Source organism: Cyprinodon tularosa, unplaced genomic scaffold, assembly GCF_016077235.1.
Source record: "Cyprinodon tularosa strain WSP-4 unplaced genomic scaffold, ASM1607723v1 ctg204, whole genome shotgun sequence".
Lineage (NCBI taxonomy): Eukaryota > Metazoa > Chordata > Actinopteri > Cyprinodontiformes > Cyprinodontidae > Cyprinodon > Cyprinodon tularosa.
The window spans coordinates 430795-457391 of record NW_024038751.1 but is presented as its reverse complement, the minus strand read 5'-3'; the positions used below and the strand labels follow the sequence as shown (position 1 = coordinate 457391).

The 26597-nt window shown below is 38.4% G+C and overlaps 2 protein-coding genes across 3 annotated transcripts; one reads left to right on the top strand and one right to left on the bottom strand.

Moving 5' to 3' along the window:
* Positions 1-528: 528 nt before the first annotated feature.
* On the top strand, positions 529-18050 carry LOC119783426 (C-type lectin domain family 12 member B-like). Its single transcript, XM_038284944.1, has 6 exons — positions 529-623; positions 7486-7587; positions 9264-9380; positions 10111-10271; positions 10505-10629; positions 17236-18050. The coding sequence occupies exons 1-6, from the start codon at positions 572-574 to the stop codon at positions 17351-17353; spliced, it is 675 nt and encodes a 224-aa protein (XP_038140872.1). The 5' UTR covers positions 529-571; the 3' UTR covers positions 17354-18050.
* A 347-nt stretch (positions 18051-18397) lies between these two features.
* si:dkey-219e21.2 (nuclear factor 7, brain) lies at positions 18398-24874 on the bottom strand. 2 transcript variants are annotated; one of them, XM_038284940.1, is made up of 10 exons: positions 24434-24874; positions 24105-24158; positions 23742-23893; positions 21471-21569; positions 20826-20957; positions 20637-20747; positions 20390-20518; positions 19526-19604; positions 19394-19420; positions 18398-19296 (listed from the first exon to the last, which is right to left on the bottom strand). In XM_038284940.1, exons 2-10 carry the CDS (start codon positions 24154-24156, stop codon positions 18707-18709), a joined length of 1371 nt encoding a protein of 456 aa, XP_038140868.1. In that variant the 5' UTR covers positions 24157-24158; positions 24434-24874; the 3' UTR covers positions 18398-18706. The 2 variants fall into 2 exon arrangements, with proteins under 2 accessions (XP_038140868.1, XP_038140867.1); XM_038284939.1 differs by having other exon boundaries at positions 20826-20960; positions 24434-24872.
* Between the last annotated feature and the right edge of the window lie 1723 nt (positions 24875-26597).

The window sequence follows — 26597 nt, the reverse complement described above, 5'->3', positions numbered from 1 at the left end:
GTCTGTATGCTTTCTGTTCCCACTGTGTATCATTACAGGTAGTTAAAGTTAATGAGCCAAAAGATATTATCTAAATGTAAAGTAGCGGCAGTGTCATGTATGGTTTTATTACTGGAGGAAAGAGAATTATGTGAAACCCATTCAAACAAACGTTTTAAGAAATCCACCAGAAAGCTGAAGTTTAGACACAAATTAAGATTTCAAACTGCAAAACACCCCAGTGGTAATGCCCCATCATGATTCAATCGGTTGCACAATGTATGGTAAGCTATTTAAACTTCTGCATCGAGCGTTTTTTTTAAGCTGTTTGTAAATTTAAAAAGCTGGATGAGAACATGTCACACCTACACAAAAATCCTCCAGAGTTTCAGAAAAAGCTTGTATTCATAGTCCAGGCGTGTGCTTTTCACACATTGGCTTCTTCCTCTGTAAACTGCCACTGATGCAAAGTTTTTTTCTTTTTTTTTCTTTTACTACCATACTAAAAAAAAAAAACACGTGGTGTGCTCTTAATGTGTGAATGCAAGACTGGAAAAGTCTAAACACATGCAGAGTCACACTGAAGAAACAGATGGCTTCAGAAGGCAGCACAGAGGTATCACCAAAAACTGCACCATGTGAAGGTAAGCTTTATAATTTCCTCTGTTGGAGAAAGATGGAATTTTCAGGAGAAAACAAATTACTTCTTAATGCTTAATCATAACAATGCAATCGGCCACAACATGCATCCATAGGTATCCCATACCTTTACTAACTGAACAACAAGAGGTCAAATTAGTAATCCTGATTTAAACCATCCAAAATACTTTTCATTGTATGTGATGAATTCATCTCAGCAACTTCTAGATCTATATTTGTGTTTGTTTGGGTACATCAGGTGCTGTATGTTTACGGACAAAGACTCCTTTTATTCTTTTGCCAACTAAAAGCTGCGGCTTTGTCAGTGTATACTTACCTCTGGCTTTAAAGTCCAAGTATTGATGTCTTTTTGGACACCAACAGGTTATCTTTCCCTTTTAGCCTAATTAAACCCACCAACTAAAATGAAGACAACCTCTAAAATACATCTAATCTCTACTAACTGGTTTAAGAAGGAGCTGCGGACTGTCTTTACATAGACAGAATATTATCATCACCACAGGGGCCGGAAACTGCATTTTTTTTCTGTCTTCTAAAAATACTTCTAAGAAGACTAGCATGGGGCACAGTAAGTGCACATGTGGAACATTTTGCTGTATCCTGTGGCAAGTATGTGTGTTGTTGTTTTGAACATCAAAAAAAAAAAAAAAGATAAAGATAAAACTGGTGGTGCAAAGAAATTGTGGTTTGATAGCAGGAAATACTGCAGTGTTGTTTTGACAGTACTAAAAAGAAAAACATCTTGAAAAGCACTTGGAGAGTGCAGATCCCCTGCGCAGCTAATTTGGTCCCATTTTCTGACTTAGACCCAATGCTAAAACTCCCACATGATCCCATCATTACCAGGATTTTATTCAATTCAGTTTATTTATATAGCACCAATTCACAACACGTCGTCTCAAGGCACTTTTGCAGAGAGAATACAACTAGAACATACAGTAAGATTGGTTCAAAGTTTTCTATCTAATGTAAACCAGGTGATTGCATCGACTCATTGACTCGACAGCAATCTCTCACATCAGGCATGCATGTACTGACAGTGGAGAGGAAAAATTGCTTTTAACAGGAAGAAACCTCCAGCAGAACCACTCAGTGTGAGTAGCCATCTGCTGAGGTCGACTGGGGTTCAAGGAGACAGAAGCAGACAAAGAAAAAAGAAGCAGAGATATGAAAGACGATAGGAAACACACAGCCAGGCAGACGAGCTCAGAGCCAGCTCCCATGTTAGAGGATGAGAGAGAGCAGATCAAGTTAGTCCCAGTCAGAGAAACAGGACTACTCTGAAAAACAGACCAAGCTACAACATCTATACAAAAGTTTTTAATGGCAGCAGCACAGCTGATATTTTTCTCCAGGATGGTGTCACAGCCAAACAGGAACGGACCAGATGAAGCTTCTATGATCCGAGGGCATCTTGTTAGAGATTGACCTAAGAGATACTCCAGACTTCGGGAATAGAGATACACCGAAGCAGAATTTTGAAAAGTGTCTCCTATGTCCTCCAGCAGTCTAAGGGCCGGATCTATCAAAGGTTTGCGTGTATAAAAACGTGAGCTATTTCACTGCGCACGCTAAAAAATGTACAAACTGATCTATCAACAGCGTGCTAAAAGGATTTGGTCTTTAAAACGTGCTAAATAGCGCCTCTTATCCATTTAGTACTTTTTCTGCAATGAATATGCAATATGGGGCGTTTACACGCAAAAGTGCGTCTTGTGGGAGGAGAACATGTAAATATATTAATTTAGCACTCGCAAAGTGATTTATCAAACCTGAAAGCAATTTTGCTAACGGTATCTGACTCTATATTTAACATGTTTCAAAAGAAGGTGCAAATGGTCTGTATGCGTAATTGCGCACACATGGCAGCGGTTATTGTCGCAAGAAGGAGACATCGAATTGAAGCAAGGAGACGCAGAGAACGCATTTTTTCACTCTGTGTGAATATTTTTGGAACGAGGAAAAATATTCGAACGAGGAAACGATCATCAAAACATATCGTTTATCCAGCATTGCCATTTTGGAGCTGTTGGGGGAACTCCGAATGGATTTGGAGCCAGCCACAAGGAGGACCCATGCAATACCAGATATCACTAAACTCCTTGCAACATTGCACTTTTTTGCACCTGGGTCATTCCAGCGTACGGTTGCAGCGAGAGCTGGGATCTCCCAATCTAGTTTTTCAGAAGTGCTGTCCGATGTTCTAAATGCCATGTCGCCCTGACGCCCTACCGGAGAACCCCGACCTCCCCCCTGCGCCTGTGGAGCAATATGCCAATGCTGCGGGGATGCATACGCGGAATAATCTCATCCACAGTCACTTCTTGTGAGCCATTTGGTATGTGCATTTTTTTACAGGCCAATACAAAACACCAGTTTTTTTTACTGCAGTGAAGTAGAAATTCAGCCACATACCACCTTAGGGAATAAAGGTTGCCAAAGTTACCGTATATATATATATATACACTATATTGCCAAAAGTATTTGCTCACCCATCCAAATTATTGGAATCAGGTGTTCCAATCACTTCCATGGCCACAGGTGTATAAATTCAAGCACCTAGGCATGCAGACTGTTTTTACAAACATTTGTGAAAGAATGGGTCGCTCTCAGGAGCTCAGTGAATTCCAGCGTGGAACTGTGATAGGATGCCACCTGTGCAACAAATCCAGTCGTGAAATTTCCTCGCTCCTAAATATTCCACAGTCAACTGTCAGCTGTATTATAAGAAAATGGAAGTGTTTGGGAACGACAGCAACTCAGCCATGAAGAGGTAGGCCACGTAAACTGACGGAGCGGGGTCAGCGGATGCTGACGCGCATAGTGCGAAGAGGTCGCCAACTTTCTGCAGAGTCAATCACTACAGACCTCCAAACTTCATGTGGCCTTCAGATTAGCTCAAGAACAGTGCGCAGAGAGCTTCATGGAATGGGTTTCCATGGTCGAGCAGCTGCATCCAAGCCATACATCACCAAGTGCAATGCAAAGCGTCGGATGCGGTGGTGTAAAGCACGCCGCCACTGGACTCTAGAGCAGTGGAGACGCGTTCTCTGGAGTGACGAATCGCGCTTCTCCATCTGGCAATCTGATGGACGGGTCTGGGTTTGGCGGTTGCCAGGAGAACGGTACTTGTCTGACTGCATTGTGCCAAGTGTAAAGTTTGGTGGAGGGGGGATTATGGTGTGAGGTTGTTTTTCAGGAGCTGGGCTTGGCCCCTTAGTTCCAGTGAAAGGAACTCTGAATGCTTCAGCATACCAAGACATTTTGGACAATTCCATGCTCCCAACTTTGTGGGAACAGTTTGGAGCTGGCCCCTTCCTCTTCCAACATGACTGTGCACCAGTGCACAAAGCAAGGTCCATAAAGACATGGATGACAGAGTCTGGTGTGGATGAACTTGACTGGCCTGCACAGAGTCCTGACCTCAACCCGATAGAACACCTTTGGGATGAATTAGAGCGGAGACTGAGAGCCAGGCCTTCTCGTCCAACATCAGTGTGCGACCTCACAAATGCGCTTCTGGAAGAATGGTCAAAAATTCCCATAAACACACTCCTAAACCTTGTGGACAGCCTTCCCAGAAGAGTTGAAGCTGTTCTAGCTGCAAAGGGTGGACCGACGTCATATTGAACCCTATGGATTAGGAACGGGATGTCACTTAAGCTCATATGTGAGTCAAGGCAGGTGAGCAAATACTTTTGGCAATATAGTGTATATATATATATATATATATATATATATATATATATATATATATATATATATATATATATATATTTTTTTTTTTTTTTTTTTTTTTGGAGGGGGTGGGGTGTCACTGTAAGATTTAAATTTCTTAATGCACTAGTTTGTACAAACTACAAACTACTTTGCCGCAAACCACAAAACGCGCAAAACCATCATTTAAATAGGGCGTCTCCCACAGTTTTGCACCTGCCACCAGTTACGCAATCACTCTTGTTAAATCACCCGCAAACCATGGTTCAGCCCCTCGCGCAAAATTCCAGTTTGCGAGCGCAAATTACTGCACGCAAAATTGGATCTTGATAAATCCGGTCCTAAGTCTATAGCACCATATAGATAGCTCAGGATAACCTGAGCCACTCTAAATATTAGCTTTATCAAAAAGCCTAAACCAAAAGCCCTGCTACACAGTTTTACCTGAGATTGTGTAGCAGGACACCTACATTTTTGCTTCTATAGCTGCCTAAAATTGCTCTACTTTGCCTGGTGATGCCTTGCAGCTTCTTCCAGAGTCCCTCAGCAAGTGATGTTTACTGATTTACACCCAGGACAAGACCTTGCAGCAACAAGTGTGTACAATCATTCACTTGCAGCAGCCTGGAACATCATCCATTGCTACTTCTTAGCCATTTTGCAGATTTTAACTGAAGGTTTCCTGGTTTGCAGCTTCTACCCAAAGTTGCCCCTACTGTGGCCTTCGTTCCAGTGTGTCTGTAGGGAATTTACCCCTGGTACCTGACCCAGAGTAGTGCACTTGTGGACAACAATGCCAAACCATTTCTGTTTCAATTCTAAACTCAAATCACTGTTCTGCTTTAGCTCAAGCAGGCTTTTCCTCTTGGTTACATTTCTTTAGATCGTGGCCTTTATGTTTGTTGAACTTTCTCAGTAAGACCACCAACTCTTTATACTCCAGCGGTAAACAATTGGCCACAGCCAATCAGTTCCTACTATGGCTGCAGACTCTTCTAAGTCTGGAGTAAGTAGAGCCTACCTCTTGTTAGGCCAGCTCCAGAGCTCCTGGTTTACACTTAATTGGTATTGAGAGCTCGTATTCTTTTTCCACTAGGGAAGGGGACAATTTAGATGCAGAAAATTAGTTTCGTCAACAGATTAAAGCTACAGTATGTAATAATTACAGGAATATACAGTCAGAAATGTAATATACATAACTATGTTATTTATCATCATCTACGAGCTCAGCCTTTTAACCTTAATATTTGCGTTGCCTTAGAATTCGTTATTTATAATTACATAGGAGCGGGTCTCGCAGCCATGGAGGCAGACATCTTTGCGCTACGGCAGCGCAGAGCCAACAAACTAGCGATGCGAGATCGCCCATTACAATAACATGCTGCGTGATGATGCTGTTACTCTCCAGTATACTTATTCAGCAACGTCCCTGACGTTTCACAGGTAATGATTCAGTAATTTTCTGTAAAATAATTTTCTGGATATATACCTCGGTTACTTCTCTCCTGCTCCTTTGGAGATCTTCAAGCCTTTCCTCCTCTGCTCTAGTCACCCCGCTGGCACCTCTCCCTCGCCTGGCCCTGGCTGCACGCTCACCCCGGCCTCTCTGCCCTCTTCCTCGCCCTCTTCCTCTCCCTCTTCCTCGCCTTGTAACCCCCGTGCCACAAACAAGACTTGGACTCTGTAAACGGGGAATATATATTCTTCCAGCGAACACAATCTCGCTGTTAAACTAAAGACTACAATTACTTCGTCTGTTTATATCACCATGCAAAGCAGCTCACCAAAACGTCACAACGATGTAGAAAAAATAACGGGTATATTTATTATCTTAAGTCTACATGAAATCTATACCCTACACAGACTAATGAAATACTATCTGTAAAATTATCTATGTAAACAAACCTCATCACTTGAGAAGGTAGGTGATGCGGACGTTGTGGAAGACATTTCGTCCCGTAACGCTCGCCGTACTGTTGGGGGGGAGAAGCGGTGGGGGGGAGATGTTCATGTTGCTGCGGTCTGCAGTCTGGACGTTAGATGTCGCTGAAAATTACACACTGTAGCTTTAAATAAAATTGGTTTGGCATCTATTCCTGACTTTTATCTGATCCACACTGCATCAGTCTGCTGGTAGATCTCTAATGTAGAGTTATCCCATGTAGCTTAGCTTAGCTGTGCCTAAGTTGCTTAGTGGGGAGTGGCAGCCGAGTGGTTAGGACATTGCGCTGGGAATCCAGAGGATTAAAAAAAAAAAACACTGCTCAAAGCAGTGTTAATTTCGTCAACTAGGACAATGACGAAAATGTTTCGCCAATGCCCCTTTTTCCCGTGACGATGACGAGTCGATAATGCACAAATATTGTTTCCAGAAAATAAAAATATGACGAAAATAAAAAATGATTTTCGTCAACGAGACTGAGACCAGATTAAATTTACGATCCATTGACGAATCGACTTTAAGAAATTTAAGTGTTTATGATTAATTTGTAATTGGTAATATAAGTGTTTCTTGAGCTTCATAGAAGATTACGTGTTGTTGTACAGAGAAAAAGAGAAGCTGTGTGTGAAGAATTTTTATTCTGTACAGTGTGATATATATGTTTAAAAAAACAGTATGTGGAGAAGTTCTATTATTTACAGTGTTGACAAAAATGACAAAAATTTGACTAAGACTAAAATTGATTTTTTTGTCATTTAGACTAAGACTAAAACTAAAAGGGGAAGGCAATGACTAAATATGACTAAGACTAAAATTGATTTTCGTCATTTAGACTAAGACTAAAACTAAAAGGGGAAGGCAATGACTAAATATGACTAAGACTAAAATTGATTTTTGTCATTGTGACTAACATTAAGACTAAATTTTAAAAAAAGGTGACGAAATTAACACTGGCTCGAAATAAACATTTTGAAAACACATCCTCTACTTTACTGGATCTGGTTGCTTTCATGAGATATGTTCTACAGTAAGAGGATTGTCCCTACATGTCATATATATATATATATATATATATATATATATATATATATATATATATATATATATATATATATATATATATATATATATATATATATATATATATATATATATATAAATTTATTTATTTATTTTTGTGCTTACAGATGCAAGATCCTGCAAAAAATTGCAGCTGATTTTTGGAGGGGTCGTTGCCATAGCAGCAATATTACTGGTGACCACAGTCACCTTATCCTTTATCCTATTTGGTAAGTAGAATTATAAATTATAAATATTTAAGTGTTGTGTTAGTTAAAGGAGCAATAATTCAATAAGTAAGACATTTACTGTGAAATTAACCACAATAATTTTCCTTTGTCACCAGAGAGGGAAGTGACATGCTATGGGTTTTATGTGTCGTTATAACTTTAAAGACTATGTGTGATTATTACTTATTCCTTTAAAATGTTCTTAAATTCAATGTAAGTGTTGTTGTTGTAAAAATCGAACTATTGGCTACATCTCAAACCAACCTTGGTACCTTTGATTACTTTCTTAGTATATTCTGAAATAGAATCCCTTCACCTTCATCAATCAATTTTCCCTCACGCTTATCCCTGCTGGAGTCATGAGGGGTGCTGGTGCCTATTCCCAGCTGTCTACGGGTGAGAGGCGGGGTACACCCTGGACAGGTCGCCAGTCCATCGCAGGGCAACACAGAGACAAACAACCATTCACACACGCACACACACCTAAAGAGAATTTAGAGAAGCCAATTAACCTAACTGTCATGTTTTTGGACTGTGGGAGGAAGTCGGAGTACCCGGAGAGAACCTACGCATGCTCCGGGAGAACATGCAAACTCTACACAGAAAGACCCCCGGGCAGGGAATCAAACCTAGAACCTTCTTGCTGCAAGGCACAGTGCTACCCACTGTTCAGCTCAGAATCCCTTTCCTTCATCAGTAGATAACATTTGGATGGCTTCTTTATTTAGACAACAACAGGCATTGGTAATAATGTACTTTTGATAAATTATCTTGGCCTTCTTCATATGAAACAGAAAGAATTAACATGTAGTCCTGGTTGTTTATTACAGCTTAGGGTGTGTGAATACTTCTCACTCCTCACCCCCATCACAGTAGCTCTTACAGGCAACAGAAAGCTCCTTTGCTTGTTTCTTAAAAAGAGACTGACCTACACTTTTTCTCCATCTTATTGATGTGACACCTCCCTCCCTCTTTTGCTCCAGACAGTCAGCTAAAGAGCTAGATGTTAATACTTTTTCTTTAATTCTGTAGTAAACCATCTGGTTTGTTTACTTCAGTGTTCTGCTTGTAGGCTCATGCAAAACAACACAGTTCCTCCTTCTTTCAAAAACAACAGCATAGAATCATTAAGATTGGTGCTAAAAAGCTTTGCAAGCCAGTGAAGGGTAGCTTTTAGTGTTAAGTGCCCACACCCTTACCGAAAGCAGCATTGTGCAAAATGCAGATTAGCAAGTTGATATTTTTACATCTGAAACTACAGGCGCAACAAAAAACAAAAATAAAAGTTTAAAAATAATAATAAAAAAATCTGTGGTAAACTCTAAGTGCTCCTATAAAGATTTAGCTTATAGATAGTTATAGTTGAACCAATATTATATTTGGTGATTTAGTGCTATATAAATACTAAATGAAGCTGAACTGAATTTGTAGAGGAAAATAATAATTATTATAAAAAAAAATCTGCCATTCCATCAAATAACTTAGTAAATTAGTAATATGCATTGCCAAAATTCAATAATTTATTTTAAATAATTGGAAAATACAAGATTGTGCAGATAATACAATTAAAAAAGGTTATCAATGCATGCGTTGAAGAACTCCATCTGTTACTGCTTCTGTAAAGGAGAACATAAAAAGAGTTTAGGTTTTGTAAAGTATTCACATTCATATCCCAGCCAGGTGGAAAACACCAGAAGAGAATCAAATATTTCTAAATAAGCTGTTGGAAAACCTGCAGCAGTGTCAAAGAAGGAGCCGTGACCTGAAAAAGATGCTGCACTCTGCCACGCAAGGTGAGTTTACAATCGTTGTCTTGTTCAAATTTGAGAAAAACATGATACACAAAAGTAAATACCGTAAATTCTCTAATATTGGCCTGTATTCCAATAGCGGCCGGGACTCTAACATTGGCCGGTCTCGCTGTCAGAGGAGGTAAATAATGGCTGGTCTCTCATACAGGCCGGGGCTATAAACGTTTTTTCTGGGCATACCTCAACATTATACTTTTGGTAGTAACATACAAGTACCACAGCCCTGCGCAGCTGGACGACAGGCCCTGACTGCTGCCCGTCTGCGCGAGGAAGAGAACAGACACGCAGCAGAACAGGAGGAGCGCGAGTGATGAGGAGATTAAAGGGAGAGATGAAGAGGAGGAGAAAAACTGAGGAGGAGAATTAAACAGAATTGGAGGATTTTTTTTTTTTTTTACTTCAAACCAAGCGAGACATGGTAACTGTGCTTTTTCAATAAATGAACCTAGTGTTTTATAGGTTCAAATAGACACAAAATCTCATTTTTATTCATTCCACTGGTAGTCTGTTTTGCTCAAATAGCAATAGAGGCCTGTCTCTAATTCTGGCCTCTATCCAATAAAGGCCTGGACCGCGATGCACTTGAGTGAAATAAAGGCCCGGGCCAATATTAGAGAAATTACGGTACATCAAATATCAACATTACTCTGCATTTGGTGACTCTACTCTGTGGTCACATCTGCGGTTCTGTCTGTGTCTTTGCTGTCTTCAGACTCCAGGTGTGGTTTGTGTCCTGAAAGCTGGCTGTGGTGGAGAAATCACTGCTACTTTTTCTCTGTCGGCCTCCAAGATGACCGGCAGTGGAACGAGAGCAATCAGTTCTGCCAGCAACACAACAGCAGTCTGGTTGTAATCGAAGACTCTGCAGAGATGGTAACTGAAGCATTTGAAGATGCCTCATATATTATAAAGAAAATCAGCCGAGTTTATATAGAAACCAGGGTAACAGATATTCACTTAAAAAAGAATGTAAGAACTGTCTGCTGGTCATTCTCCAAATATTTCCTTCCCTTTTAACATTTCTTGCCTTTAACTGAGACTTTGCACAGGATTGTCAGCAATGTTTTCTTTTTTTGCCTGACATTAAACTTTTGCCTAAAATACAGGATTTTCTCCAAGAAATAATGAGCGAGTGCACAAAATTTCCTTTCCTGTGGGTCGGACTAACAGACAGCACAAAGGAGGGACTCTGGCTGTGGTTGAACGGTGGAAAGGATCAGCACAGTCCGCTGTAAGTCTGAGGCTCTTCTTAAATCAAATTGTTATCTGATTCATATTCATTTAAATATATTTTAGCAGCAGCACAACATCACTCTAAATTCCACTCAGGTCCTCCACTCTTAAACTTTCAAGTATTCTATTAATAGAAAATTTTTTTTTTTGGTATTTGAGACTATTATAAAACACATCATGGGGAAGTATTTTTATATAAATAAATGCAGCAAGACAGGCAGGAAGGGTTTTTTTTAACTAAAAAGAGAAATGAAATTCATGACAAACTAAAAATCAATAATTGTGGAGTATGCATAGAAGGCACGTGATACAATGGTTTCATTTCCTTAACAAGTCTTTTAATAACTGCAAATAGAGATGCTGCATTGAAAACCCAATAGAAAAATACTTGTTCAGCTGATTCTTACAATTATGTTCTTGATGTTCATATTCGATCTGTCCTTGCAGGGCTGCAGATCTGTTAAGGAATACTGTTACTTTATTACTCATATGATTTACATGCAAAGACTATGGGGTGTCGTCCAGAGGCCATCCCACACTGGAAAAAATCCAAATCTAGATAAGTCATTTTTTCTTAAAATAAGTGCATTTGTTCTTGGATTGAGGAGGTAAGGGAGGCATTTTGCCAATGGAACAAGACAACTTAAAATTAAACAAACACAATTGCATTGTCTTATTTCAAGTGCATATTATCTAAATATCTTAAGTGTAAAATTGCTCATTCCGTTGGCAAACCATCTCATTTACCTGCTCAAATTAAGGGTAAATACACTTAATTACATTAAGTTTTTTTAGATTGTTTTTGCAGTGCATATAGCTTTAATATAAAAGAGTTAAACTCCAAAGGTTTAAAAGAAAAGCTGGGAGAATGAAATAGAATGAAATATTATGTACAAAGAAAAGTAAATGAGCTCTGATCATTAATACTTCGTAAAAAACATTTTTTTTATAAACTATGGTGACACAGTTTATGAATTCCCAAATTCACTATAAATGCCTGCCGACAAAAAATATTCAATTGCATATTCTATTACTTGCAGTTTTGACCACAGCCATAAAAATTCTTTATGTTCACTTCCAGCCACTACGAATGGCAGCGGGAAATCCCCCACAGACTTTCAGTGGGAATTCCCAGCGCCACTTTCCTGGAGGTCTGGCACTCCAAACAAGAATCTGATATTTTAGTAAGATCATAATCGTGATGAACTGGCTGCACAGAAGATATTTTGAAGTGTACTTTCTCACTTAAAAATGTGTTAAAACTATTTCAGCGACACATCAAAGTAAGCCACACCAAGCTGCTCCCTAGCAGATAAACATCCAGAGAACATCGAAGCATCCTAACCAGTGTTTGATACAACGTCTAAATTTCGCCGTTCATCTTTAACGCCTGAAATGTGTTCTGTGTGAAAACACCCATAGAGTTTGTGTATAATTTAGACTCTTTGTTACAGATCTGTTATCATGAGGAAACCAGAAGGCAAAATCGCACAAATGCTCTATTGCCAGGGATTTATCCATCCATCCGTTTTCTGTCACGCTTATTCCATGCGGGTCATCGCAGGGCAACACAGAGACAAACAGGGCAAACAACTATTAATGCACACACTCATGTTTTTGGACTGTGGTAGGAAGCCGGGGTACCTGGAGCGAACCCTTGCATGCTCAGAGAGAACATGCAAACTCCATGCAGAAAGAGCCGGGCCGGGAATAGAACCCAGATCTTCTTGCTGCAGGCCCCTGCTAAAGGGACGCTTAAAGATTACTTCAGCATTTATAGAGAAACATAAAAGAATAAAATTTAAAAAAAGTATTTTTTTAGTAGAGGAAACATTTTTGACAAAACTGGTTGTGCCAAATCTGTTTCCATTTCTGCGCTGTACAGCTTAATTTTTTGAGCCTAAAATGTATAATCCAAATATATTCTAAGAGGTTGGAACAAAACTTTTTTGAATTAATCATAGTCATGTTCCTCGCTCATTATTTCCCTGTTACCGCCAATGCTAACTAAAAAAAGTTTCCAGAGCATGTGAAACAGAAACAGGCCTACAGCATGACACAATTTCTACCTCAGATAACGGCATGTGCTTTCCAGTACATTAGTTTCTTTTTTTCAGGTTTCATACATAAAGACAGCGTTCTCGAGATTGATGTAATAAAATTAGAATACATTATGGCTGTCTCTGGACACAAAGTTGTCATGAGTGGTTTAAGCGATCTGAACCACAGGCAGAGAACCACTCGGACACCAAGGGAAAAAGTTGAACAGATTTATTAAATGTAGATGAATATCAGAAGTGGGATCTGGAACTCAGTGGACTGGTGAACCAGAACTGGAAAGTCTGAAGGGGAGATCACAGTGATCAGTTCAGGGACCGTAGGAAATGTGACTGAGGCTTGAATATTACTGGAGAGGGACTCACGCTTGAGGGGGCTCTTGTCAATCCTTGAATCCAGCTTGTGGGGTTTAATCCAGAGAAGAGGGAACTCGTTGCAGGGCGGACAGATAGACAAGCGTTGGACCCAGAGGAGTAAATGAGCGGACTGTCACTTGGATTTCCGATGAGGACTTGAATGGATCATGTGGAGATTTTCCCCTGCTCAGTGTGTACTCACTTAATCCTTCCAGGGGGAGATGGTCCAGGTATCCAGTTACTCAGGAAGGCTTCCTGCCAAAGAGCAAAGACAAAAAAACTAGATAAGACTCAGAGAAACAAAGCTCAGGTTAAACTCAGCTGATCTCAGCTTGGCTAAAGTACCCAAAACTGGCAAACACTCTTGCGTCGAAGTAGTGACAGCCCACTGCTGAAATACTCCTCCAGTAATGATCCAACGAGCTGCAGGTGTGCAGGGAGGCCCAACGAGGACAGGGCACCACCTGGTGGTGGAGAGGGAAAAACACACAAACTGGACTCCTAACTAAAGGGAAAAGCTGAGGGAAACTGATAGGCACAGAGTCAGCAAAAAATGATTACCCACTAGCAAAAATTATATTCTGAAAACTGACGGCTGAGATTTTTCATCATAACACCCTGAAAATGGCTTAATTTGGCTTTTTTTAATTTTTACTATTGTTCATGATCCCTGAATAGTAATGTTAGATGAAAGTCCTTGCTGTAGTGAACTTTGTAAATTAATTGGACTTCCCTCCCTCCTTATCTTATCTTATCTTATCTGTCACAGCTACATTTCTTCAATGTTTTACATTTTGCTCTGACTGTAGATAAGGAAAATTTTAGGTAACATTTTCTTGCAGCCATCTTGATCAACACACATCTACTTTATTTGAATCACATGTTCTCCAGACTCCCCATCAAGGTATGATCCGAACACAGCAAATTGGTAAAAACTTTTAAGCCAAAGAGTCTGTTGAAGATCGCCATCATAAAGTGATGTCCAAATAGTTTTGGCAGTAAGGAACGAGGTAAGAAATGAAGCCTGTATGCTTCTTATCATGGTTCAGTTAGCATAAAAAAATTTCCAACTTTACTATTTTGCCCAATTGAGCTATGAAGGAATTTCACATGTCTTTGCATGACATTATATATAAACCCAGCACCATGTGTGAGACACGTGAAAATGTATACACCTTCACATGTTATAAGTAATGGGTGACAGTGGTATAGGAGGCTGTCTCAGTCCTGTCCTTTCTACTGATGATTGACTAGGGGCATCGGTCAGGGTGTGTACACAAGTCTCACTTGTGTCAGCATGCCCCAGGGCAGCTGTGGCTACCATGTAGTGTGTAATTAATTGAAATGCTGTAAAGCGCTTTGGAGTGCCGTGACTTGACAAGTTTCAATATAAGTACAGTTTTAACCATCCTCTATTTTGTAGATTTTTTTTTGTTAGTTTTTTTTTTTCAGATGGCTGTAGTCCAAAATTAACAGGCGTGTCACCCCTTTGTTTTTCTGTAAGTAACGATTTCCAGAAGGCTAATGGCTGTCCACATTCATTCCTTTCTGCTGGGATGTATATATATATATATATATATTTAGGCTCATCATCAGGCCTAGATGCTGGAGATCGGCCTGTTTTCCAGTGTGGTCCTGTTTCTCTGACCGTGACTGGCTGGATGTGCTCTCTTCATCCTCAGACATGGGAGCTGGCTCGGAGCTCGTCTGCCTGGCTGTGTGTTTCCTGGACGGGGCTGCCTTTTCCAGTTGCTTTTGTGTCTCTGCTTCTGTCTCCTTGAACCCCAGTCGGCCTCTGCAGATGGCCGCTCACACTAAGCCTGGTTCTGCTGGAGGTTTCTTCCTGTTAAAAGGGAGTTTTTCCTCTCCACTGTCGCTACAAGCATGCTTAGTGTGATGGATTGTATTTGAGTCAATGCAATCAACTGGTTTTCCTTAGATAGAAAACTTTGTATCAATTTGACTGTATGATCTGGTTGAACTGTAAAGTGCCTTGAGATGACTTGTGTTGTGAATTTGGCGCTATATAAATAAACTGAATTGAATTGAATTGAATTAATAGTGGTGTACAGTACAACCAGATGGAGAGCACAACACAGGAACAGATGTAATTCGGGAAAAACTGAGATGTCAGACTCAAAATCCTACATGTCCTCTCAAGTTCAAATGTGACTTTCGAGTAAATAAAACATTGACAAAGCAAAGGACATGCTTTGTGGCCTAATTTTCACGAGAAGAAACATAATTTAGCTTCACGTTAGGTCTAAGAGGCGGCACCCCATCTAGGTTAGGAGGGCACCCCACATTTGTTAGGATCTTTCTTTGTCTTTCATTTATTTGCTTGTTAAACAATGATATTACCCACAATCTGAGTGTTAAGGCTGATGTTTTTCACAGGCAGTTTGTATAATTAGCATCAGATATGGAAATGAAACGAGAGCATAAAGACTGAGATGATAATGCTTAACAGAGAGTTCTGGTAATCTGCATCTGATTGTCATTGATCTAAAAACACTGTATGTTAGTTTGATAATGTATGGCTGAAACCAGGGATGTCTCATCATTTACAAAATACATGTGTATGATGTAATGATGTGTAAGGGTTTGAGTTTGCAGATGTATAAAAAGCTTCTTATTCAAGGGACTTCACTGATGAAGCAAGGCTGGTAAGGCCTATGTTTGTGACCTGAGCCATTTCTCTGGTCTGAGATTAAATTCTGTTTAACCTTCCATCATATTTGATATATATGCATTGGTAAGTGTTATTTAAAGGGTAATTTCGCAGTGATCTCTTCTCAGGAAGAGAATCAGGTAGAGAAAAGTTGAAGGTGTAACACAATCGCTTTATTTTACATATTATAGGATATCAGGCAGAGACATTCAATGATTTCCCCAATTTTTGATCGGAAGGGTCACAACGACACCTTTTTATATGGAATGTAAATTTCATTTTTTGCTGAACATTTAGTCCTGCTTGAAAAATGTCGTGATTATTTAACAAGGGGGGCACTAGGTGGATACATTAAACTCCCTCGACCCAGAACAAACTATCTAAAATCTAGAGGTGTATTATAGAGCCATTTGTCACTGGAACCAACTGCCAATAACCACGCGAAGAGTCCAGAACAGAACAAGCTTCAAAAACATACTGTCTTCAGAACTACTGCAGATGATATGATGAACTGACCTGTGTATTTATGTTGTATATTTCTACTCTTTTTAGTGTTCCTATTATTTCCTAATGTGCAACTTGTGCAATTTTTTTTATGGTTTGTTCATAATGTAATGTAATTTCCTTATGTGAGGACCCAAGGAAGATTAGTGGCCATTTATTTGGCAGCTAATGGGGATCCTAGTAAAACTAAACTAAACTAAACGACATTTCAATCAGATGGCTCGGAATGACTCCCTGATCAATAACTTATCTATTAGTTTTTAGAAGGTGAAGTGGTCCATTTTAAGAAATCTAGATTAGCTTAGTAGACATCATGATAATGACCACTCGGAAAGGAATGATCAGTTCAACAATATGATTACCAGGCTTAAAGGTATAGTGGAGGATTTTTGCAAATTTTTGAAAAGACCTGCCCTCTCCATTAAAAAAAAAAAAATGCAAATGCACAACCATGCACCTGCTTCTAAGAGGGAACCTCTATTAAATGCATGTGAGAGCATGGACAAACCCCTCTTCTTCTCGTGCACGCTCTGTTCAAAAGTTACTGTTTGCATCACTCGGACCACTTATTTTGATGATCCACCCAGAAAAAGAAAATCCTCCACTATACCTTTAAGGTAATTGTAGCTCATGTTCCTTTAAGTTTTATAGCATCAATGTTAAGATCAGCCTTATGGGTAGGAAAGGAACCATGAAAATCAACATTTCAACAACAACAAAAAAAAAAAATGGGGCCTTTAAGTTTAAAAGTAGGACACAAAACACAAAATGTCTTATATTTATGTTTTTTTATTATAAAATAACAACAAACATACAATATATATAGATATAGTTATACAGACTGAGCTTTTTAGATACGTTTATTTTACACCAAAGTTATGTCATAAATATCTTAACATAATTAACATAACTACAATTCATAATCTCTATGAAGATATACGACCATGCTGATGGTAAATGCTACTTTATTTAGATTTTTCATTGTCATGATTGCATATATTTGTGTCTTTTGAAGGGTGACTGTGCAGTGGGACAGTGATGAAAGGGACTGTGCAGACCAGAGGGGAGGCAGGACGCTGTTTGCCTCTAAATGTGATGAGCATGGACCCTGGGTCTGCAAGAAAGAGTCCTGAGCATCCGTCACGATCTTTTCATCTATAGAATATTAATAAACTGAGATCGATAGTTGTAAATGTTCAGGAAAGATCAAACCAGCCCTACAGTAATACTTTATTGGTGCAGCTTAATGGTTTAATGTTTGCTGGAAAGATTTATATTCTTCAGCCACAACATTTTATTTATGAAAGCTTTTTTTTTCCTTTTAGGAAAGTGTAGTTTAAAGTGCATGCACATGAAAAGAACCAGAACATGTTTATCCTAATAAATGCTTTTTATCTAAAAGTTACACATTGTTTCTGCTGTGCTGCTCTGAAGATCTATGTTCTAACATCTTTAAGGTTTATCATCATCCTAAATATTGTCATCCAACAATGCTTTAAATTGTTTAACCAGACACATTGAGAGTACTGAGATCACACTTAAACAATCATAGCACCTCTAAAAAAAAGATCTCCTTTGCAGTTGGATCATCTTCTGGGGATTGTTTATGGGGAAACAGAGAAACGCAGATTAAAATGAAACAAACAGAAATATTAAGATGTTTTTTTTCCTTTTATCAGGGTCTAAAAGTCCACAACAGGGAACTTAAGGTTTGTTCACCTTCGCTTCCTTTCTCTAGAGAGCATTAATCGGGACTGGTACAATTAAACAGTCAAAAGGGATTTGATTTGCGCACCATTAATACACAAACCATATGCCCTCTTCTCCTGGCTGCTCATCTGGCTCCTCCTCCATCTCTTCATATCCTTCCACTTCTGTTTCTTATATTCTGGCTTGGCCTCTCTTCCTACTTCTTCCTTCCTCAGACTAAGGCCTATCTATACTATAGAAAACCAGATAAATGCTCTTAGAGAAAGAGCCAAGTCACATGAATCAGTTCAAATCTGGATTGGGATTTAGTCCATTTTTAAGGCCCAACATTTTCTTTCTGTCTAGTAAGCGATTGGTCTGAAATTTTAAATGGGTGTGGTTAATATTCTAACCAATATTTCTTTGGTAGGATGGTCTTGTTTTTGCCACCTCAAGTAAAGAGAAATATTTCTCTTTTTTTGGATATATATATAGACTGTAACTTTACTTATTTTTGAACAAATGTCTAATTAACTCATAATCCAGTGAGAATAAACCAGTAATCTCCTGATTACACCCTCTTCTAACCTACATGCTTCATGCAACTGAAATTGAAGCAAATCTTAAAAGGTTAATTTTTTTTTAGGTTTTTCTATAATATTTCAAGAGGTTTTCCGATGTTTATTGGATTTTATATATTGTTGTGAGAGTTAATAAACTAGATCACACAGCTCAAACATCCTCCCTCTCTTTTAAAAGATTTTCTAAGCTTTTGACTGGGATTGGTAAGGCTTTCTTTACAGCGTATTCCCATCGTTAAATGCTACCTTTCTAGCCTTGCCCGTGCTCTTCTCCGTGCTTTCTGATATTTCATTTGGATTGATGATTGTGATGAGGGTGCGGCCGTCCATGGGTGCGAATAGAGGGTACACCTTATCCCTGAAGTTTGCTGTGAATGTGAAGATGTGGGATTTGGTTTCAACGTTGTAGAAGGAGACCTGGCCTTCTTCGTAGTCTAGGTACACACCGAGGCGCCGCGGGAGAAGGCTGATGGGCAGCTCCGTCTCCGGCTTGGTGCAGGCATAAAAATGGTTTGTGCTTCTCCACAATACCCAGTATCCCTTTTTGGGGGTCATTGGGAAGTTTCCCTTCCGCTTAGAGTCGGCCGTGGTCAGGCCGACACGCCAGTAGCCCTTATTGGCGATGTCCACCTCCCAGTAGTGGCGGCCATAGCTGTAGCCCTCCGAGCCCAGAACGCAGGGACAGCTGTCAAAGCGCTGGGAGCTGTAGGGAGGGTCGGACTCTGTTAGACCCTCCTGGACCCTCCGCTGGTCGTCTGAAAGCTGAAGCCATGGGTGAGTCGTCATTGGGTCGAGCAACACATCAGCTGTTAGGGAGAACAGAGGAATCAGTGCTCTAGAACCACAATTTGAAGTATATTTTCTTTATACTGGTTAATGAGGGCAAGTATGCCCAATACTTACCAGCTGCGCTGCAGATCCAGCTCCAAACTGAAAACAGAGATGAGGACAAATAATTATAAACAGCTCATAAATAAATAAATACATAAATAAAAAGTTTTCCAAACTGGCCTGAAAAAGTACATATCTACAAACCTGTGTTTGGGATGTATCTGGGTATTCCTGCTTTCCAGGTCCTCTGCTTCGCCAGCAGCCAGATTTGGCAAACCATTGCCTAAACAAATAAATTAAGTAAAAAATGATCATCAGGGTGAAAAAAGTGTTTTTGCTGTAACTTTTTTTTTGACCATTCGATCAAGCCACTGTAATTCTTAAAATAATTATTGTTTTTCCTTTCACTAAAGGTTCCATCAATATCCTCGAACAAAAAGTAGTTTAAAAGCTCTTTGGCTGCAGGGGTTAACATCGTTCTGTTCAGAATATTTTAATGAGTATGAATCAAGAAAGGACATAAGAGCTTCAGTTTGTTTTTTTACATACCTGGTCAGTTTGTTTTATCTTTAAAATACTTAGAATTATACTTACTCACTCTCTACCATGCACTTAACTCCCTCTATAATTGGTAAATTTATACATATAAAATTGAAAATTCAGTTTGTTGTTAGCCTCATCGGGGCCCCATCTGACCACATCCTACTGGTCGCCTTTGCCGCTTTGTTTGCTTTTCTCTGTTTTCTCTTTACTTATTATTTCCTTGGAGATTCTAGGTGAAAGTGGTGATAGATAAAGAGCTTAATATTCTCCATATGTTATCGGGGACAGAGACGTTGTTGGTTATCAGCGTAGCAGCGCATCAGGGTCAGCAAAATCAATTTATGGCTTCGCCGTATGAATATTGAGAGCAGGGTTCACTGTTATACAACTATATGGCATCAGATTCACCTCAAGGGGAGGGGGGTTTCATATACAGTAAGATGGTTTGCATGTGTTTGATTTATTGCTCTATAACATTTAGATGAATATTTGATCTAAAGGTAGAGCAGCTGTGGTGTTCCTCACCGAGCTGTCATCCTTCAGCAGGGACCAGGTAATGAACTCCAGCAGGGGCAGCAGCTTGAACAGACGCTTCTTCTTGACGCCCAGCATGCGCAGCACTTTACCCAGCTCCTCACTTTCCACACCGCAGCTCTGGAAAACAAACAAAATCTGCATCTCAGTTTCTTTTATGAGAAATCTGACTTTTTTTTTTCTGTTTTGAAGTAGAAAAATATGTTTTATGTAAAAACCCTAGCCTGTAACCCCTCACCTCGGTGGCCCTCTGCAGCTCCTTTGCCCACTCCATGAGCCTCACTTGCCCCTCATCTTTGGGCTCCTCTTTCTTTTGATGATCAGATTTCCATGGTGTCTCCATTAGAAACTAGAAATGAGACATTAGTTAGAAATCATACGCATTTGATGTGTTTGACTACTGCATATTTCTTATCTGAAAGCTCACCTTGTCAACATGGCGGAGCTCATCAGCCCACTCTAGGATCAGCTTTCGGCTCTCCTCCAGGCTGCGCTCGGTGCGTCGGTCTGAGCTCTTGGTCTCTGCTTTACTGGTTCCCTCTCCAGTATCTGTGCCCCCCTGCTGAAGCACAACAAACAAAGTTTCAAACATGCTTAGAGCCAGAAAACCCATTTACAACCGCCTGACGAATCAGATTATCTAAACCTTAAATTTGTACATTGGTTTTAAGAGGTAATAAACGAAGAAGGTAAAGTCTAGGCCTGCGTGTTTATCAGGCTGCAGTCTTGGCTGCAGGCTTAAAGGTCGAATATTCAGGTTGTAAACGCATATGGGGACATAAAACAGATATTTATGCAGCCACCCATCCTTTATATCATATTATTAATGATACACAATTAATGCTTGTTTTCATGGCACCGTTTATCTATATCCACCCCTGACTTATGAAGCTGAGATAAGGACTCTAGCTCATAAAATAAATCTGATAAAGCAGAAAATACACGTGATTTAAAGTTTGTTAGTATGTTCAGCATATAGACTGAGTCTTTTTTGTATAATTCTAAATCAGGATAAAAAAAAGAGTGTAATTTGCTTTACATGTTCTATTTCATGAAGAGATGTGGGTTCTACCTTGCACACTTGGTCCACTTGCTCTTTCCAGTGGTGGATGAATTCAACACACTCCTGCAGACTGCGCAGCTCCTTCAGGTTGCCCTGGCGCGCATGATGCTGCAAGACAGATGTGCCATGTTTTAAAACAATGCAACAAGGAAGAAAGGGAGAAACATGGATATTAAGATCCACTTTTATGATTTTCCATCAATCATTTCCTTCTCTTGTCCATGGTTAATTTGTAGATACTCGTCTGGGATCTTTCAAAACCAATAAACAGGGTCGGTTAGGGCCAAAAGCGAGAATAAGCTCAATCCAGCTCACTACACCACTGTCAAACTAATATTGAATTTTTAGATTTTCAGTCAGTCGTCTGATCAGGACTCTGTCAAACCTACTTTGAGCATAATCTATGGGGTAAGATAACTGTCAATAAAAAACGTTAAGTGAGCATTTAAATTTGTAAAAAAAGTTTTTTTTTTTATAAGATCTTCTTTGTACGTTTTTTATTGTAAATACAAATTAATAACAAGGAACATATAGAACTCTTTAATTTATTCACATTATTGACATGCCTTCGGACATCTACTAATATGTTTTTACAGACAGTTGTCTTACACCATAGATCAAACAAAACACTGGGTATGCTAATTGCCTCGGTGCTAACCATTTATAGCGATCAAAGCTTTTTCCAAAGCATTTCTGTCCTTAAAATGGATTCAAAAATTAAATTAACATTTACAAAGACTGACTATTTAATGTGAAAGTTTGGTTTAAACTTAAAATATATCAATGTTTTTCAGTGCAGTGGACATATTGAATTTTTTTGTAGGAAAACATAATCAAGCGCCTTTGTTTTGTTTTTCTGGTTTCTGATTACAAATGGCGTCCTGAATGTGTCGTTCAAATGAACCAAACATTTGTGTGAATCAGGAGTGATTTGGCTGATTGCTTCCCTCACCCAGAGTACAAAGCAGATGCTTTAAAATAAAACTGCTGCCAAACAAATCAAACCCTTTTTCATGCAGTAATTGTGTTGCTGTCTCTTCCTTATTTATTATACCTATAAACTGAGATCATATGCAAATTATCTGGAATAGAAAGTACTATATAATAGTTATTTTTCCCAGATTTATTCTGGCAATTGACATTTTCTTATATGCAATATATTTTAAATTGAAAGCTACTCTACTTTTTTTTTATCTGAGCCGATTGACTGTTCATTTCCAGAACTTTATAATAAGGTGAGGTCTGAAAAATTATTCCAATATTTGATGATTAGCACACTTGGTTATTCTCTATGGGGGCAGATATTATAAATGTTTTACTTCTTTCTGCTTCTTTTCTTTCATTCTTGATTAAAGTTGTCACCTGCACAGGTTTTACAATGTTTTTTTTTGTTTTTTTGTTTTTTAATGAATGCATAAAATAAAATAAAATAAATAAAGAAATATATAAATCTGAGGGAGAAGAAAAAGCAGTTAAAACTCTGTAAATAGGGCATTATGTGATTGTAACTGTAAAACCAAAACTGCAGCTGCATGAGCTGAAGGATTCGCTAAATTAATCTTTTGAAGGACGGCACAAATTCTAACAAAAAGCTGTTCCTAAAATTAATTATAAAACACTGATGTTTCCATTATATCACAAGTGAATGGATACAGCTAGATACAAACTTTAATATATTTTATAAATAAAAGGAACAAAATCCATCTAAATGACTAATGTGTGTCACTCAGAACTTGTGCACGTCACATTACTTATCTGCTGTTAACACTGGGAATAAAGTTTTGAAGATATATCCAAATCATCTTAGAATAACTGAGAGATTATGTAAAGACAGGATGTAAACTGAATATATATATATATATATATAACAATAATAAAAAACAAAAGAAAAAGTAATCAAGCAAAACTCAGCAAAGAAATGTGTTATTTGCTTTTTGCATATATAATTTTATACATATTTGTCTTCATTTCCTGTTTGCAGCATTAAAAAATTGAGAGCGGAAAGATGCTAATTTGCGGAGACTTGTTTAATTTAAATACATTTTTCATGATACACAGTCAAATTCTCTTAGTTCTCTTTTGAAGTTAATAAATTTAGTTTCTTTTAGCCTTGTGCTCACTGACTCCCCTTGTGACTCTAAACAACTGCTTAGTTTTGTCATGCCTTAACCACTAATGTGTAAAACTACACCTGGACCATGAAGCAAATAAAAAAAGATTTAAAAAACACATAGTCTCTACATCAGGAACAGGAACAAAAATCGAAGCCAAAGAGCTTACCTGAGGGCTCCTGTTGGTGCCTGACTTGGCATGAACGGTTGGGGCCGAGCTGTGAGGCTGGGCGCTCTCATCAGTCACCTTCCAGCGAACAGCCCCGATGGAGCTGCTTTGGGTGGTGTTGCTGCCCTCATCATTCAGCATCAGCTGCACCCCTACAGGGCAGGTTTCTCAATGTTACAAATGTGTATAGAACAACATATGGAAGAAAAGGAGTGCAGAATGTAGAACCATTGGAAACTAGGCTGTTTAAAATTGTAATTTCTTTTAAATACATTTTAAAAATTACATTTGATTTGCCACATTAAAAACCACACATAAGCTTGTAATATTTATATTTGTCCAAAAGAAAATGCAGAAACTTACGTTTGTTTCGCTTTAGGATAGTTTTTAACTCTGTGCCTTCGTCTTTATTCATGGCTGTGGGAAAAGAAACACATGAAGGTTATGTAAAAAGATCTAAACCGACTGTAAAATTCATGATGAGTATTCTAAAAATAGAAAAAGAATAATAGATTATTCTCCTTATTCATTAAATACCAATATATTGTTAATGTAACCCAAGGTTTTAGCTAGTTTGTCAAAGCAAAAGTAAAATCAACCACCATAAAATCAATATACATATTTCTAAGAGCAGCTGTTTTACCTGTGGTTCAGAAAAGAAAAGTGTTATATGTAAATTTAGAGCAGTTTACCTGTTCTGTTGTTGGAGCGTTGCTGCAGTTTTGATGGTGGAGAGAAGTGGACGAATAGCGCTGCCTGTCCAATCTTTTTGTTAACGCTTTTTTATGACCTTTTTATTGCCTGGAGCTGGAGAGGGAAACTATTTCTCTGTAAATCCCTTCAGCTTCCTGAAAGCTGACAGCGGACTCACCACGAGGGCATAGAGAGGAGTGATGGTTTACAGCAGCAATAAACCCTGTTATCATAAAAGTGACGCAGGTGACTGAGGTCTCAGGTATGTATTACTGTAAACTGTAAACCTGGCAGCAGAGCAATGAGGGCAGAGGTCAGACTGCTTCTATGAGGGCTTAAATAAATCATGACAGGCCAACAGATATAATTGTATACACTCATAATTATAAAATACAGTCTCACACAACAGGTTTGATGATACATATCAATTAAAATATAATCTTATATAATAAGAGTAGAATTCAACTTTATAGTCATTACACTGCCACCAGTATAAAAGCAATGAAATGTAGTTTGCATTTATCTAGAAGGGCTATTCAGGATATAAATATTTATTTACATGTGCACAGAGACTGTATGTATTAACTTTAAATGGTGTATATAAACAGAGAGTAATTGAAAGACGCTATAAAATAAATAAAAATGAAAATTATATACAGATTAAACAGGAAAGTTAGGATATGGATTATGTATATATAAGTGGGTTTATAATACCGGATAAATAATGACATATAATAATAAGGATTTACAGATTATATACAGCTATAGTTGAGAAGTGCATGTAAGTGGTGCTGAATCCGTGGATGTGTGTTAGTAAAACAACCCTAATAGAGATTATTTCAAGCCTCTTTAACAAATTTAGCCTAAATGTCAGTAAAAATTGAAACACTAAAATAAATCTTCTTATTTAGGAGCAATGATCAGACACAGGGCAAGGCAGAGGGAATTTATTTATTATTAGTTCTATGATGGCACCAGAGAGGTGAGGGAGATAGATGTGAAGCAGGAGTAGAACTGATGTCCCAAACTTTGAAGATCTAACAGAGCAAAGCTCGATCCATCATCTGCTAAAGAAAAGAGTACAGAACAGAACAGCAGACCTGGGATGCGTGGGGAGAGATTTAACCTGAGAAGCAGCCAAAAGGCCCATGTTGACTCTGGAGGAGCTGCAGAGATCCTGTTTGAAGTTTTTCCACATGGCATATAGGGGATACATAAAACATGTGGAAGAAGTTGCTCTAATTATGAGACCGAAACATACGATGTGTGGAATAACTTAGATCCAAGGTTCTCAGATAGTCTCCTTCCAATCGGACTCAGGCTTGAGATATTTAGCTAAGAAAAGTTGTCTACTTTGTGTTTATCTATAATGGAAGCAGCTGTGACGTAAATGGACTTATGTGGTCGGAAAAAAAAATTGTCACAACCACTTTTAAATAACTCTCAGTTTAAAAGAAGTTTATGCAAAAAAAAAATCTTTTTAACCTTTTCTACTCAATGATCCTAATCAGCTGTGAATTATTAATAAATGTAGAAGACATATCATAAAGTATAACACATTTTAAATTGTTTAATAGAAATATTCGGAAAATTTCAAATAATAGTAAAATTTGGCTATAAAATAGGTCGAGCTATAATAATCATAAAAGAGAGGGAAGATAATGTAGACAGGAGTGGGAGCTGGTTTGTTTTCTGGTTTTATTCAAAGACTTTTACACAGCTCTGCAAATGGGATTTATACATAAAAATGCTGGAATGTTTGATCTTAATTTATAACTATTCTTAAAGATACTCAGTTTGCTTTAAAAATTGTATTGTATTTTTTATATATATTAAGCCCTTCTCAAGGTTTTTTTTATCTAATTTCTTCACGTTTGTATGGAAACAGATACGACCTTAGACTAAGAATCTAAATTCATATTCCCAGAAGAAGCAAAACTATTCAATGAAGATAATAAAGTGACCTATTTTGTTAAGAGGAACTTTTTAAATCGAATTCTTCAGAAAATGGTCTTTCAGCAGCGGTTTAAAACTGTGGCCTAGGTTGAGCTGCCTTAAAGAAAACTTCTTTTTCTATATTCTTTTTTATTGTAGCTTTCATTTGCTCTAACTTGACCTGAAACCTCCAGAGATGAGTTATTCCACATAAATCGGGCTGGCCCA

What these genes read in the sequence shown, in the direction of transcription:
- LOC119783426 (XM_038284944.1), top strand. Translation starts at nt 572, where the DNA reads ATGGCTTCAGAAGGCAGCACAGAGGTATCACCAAAAACTGCACCATGT. An exon ending in AAAAACTGCACCATGTGAAG is followed by an intron (nt 624 to 7,485) that starts GTAAGCTTTATA and finishes TTGTGCTTACAG; the next exon opens with ATGCAAGATCCTGCAAAAAA. An exon ending in GCTGCACTCTGCCACGCAAG is followed by an intron (nt 9,381 to 10,110) that starts GTGAGTTTACAA and finishes TGCTGTCTTCAG; the next exon opens with ACTCCAGGTGTGGTTTGTGT.
- si:dkey-219e21.2 (XM_038284939.1), bottom strand. Translation starts at nt 24,156, where the DNA reads ATGAATAAAGACGAAGGCACAGAGTTAAAAACTATCCTAAAGCGAAAC. An exon ending in GCACCAACAGGAGCCCTCAG is followed by an intron (nt 21,570 to 23,741) that starts GTAAGCTCTTTG and finishes TCTGTCTTGCAG; the next exon opens with CATCATGCGCGCCAGGGCAA. An exon ending in AGCTCCGCCATGTTGACAAG is followed by an intron (nt 20,748 to 20,825) that starts GTGAGCTTTCAG and finishes TCTCATTTCTAG; the next exon opens with TTTCTAATGGAGACACCATG.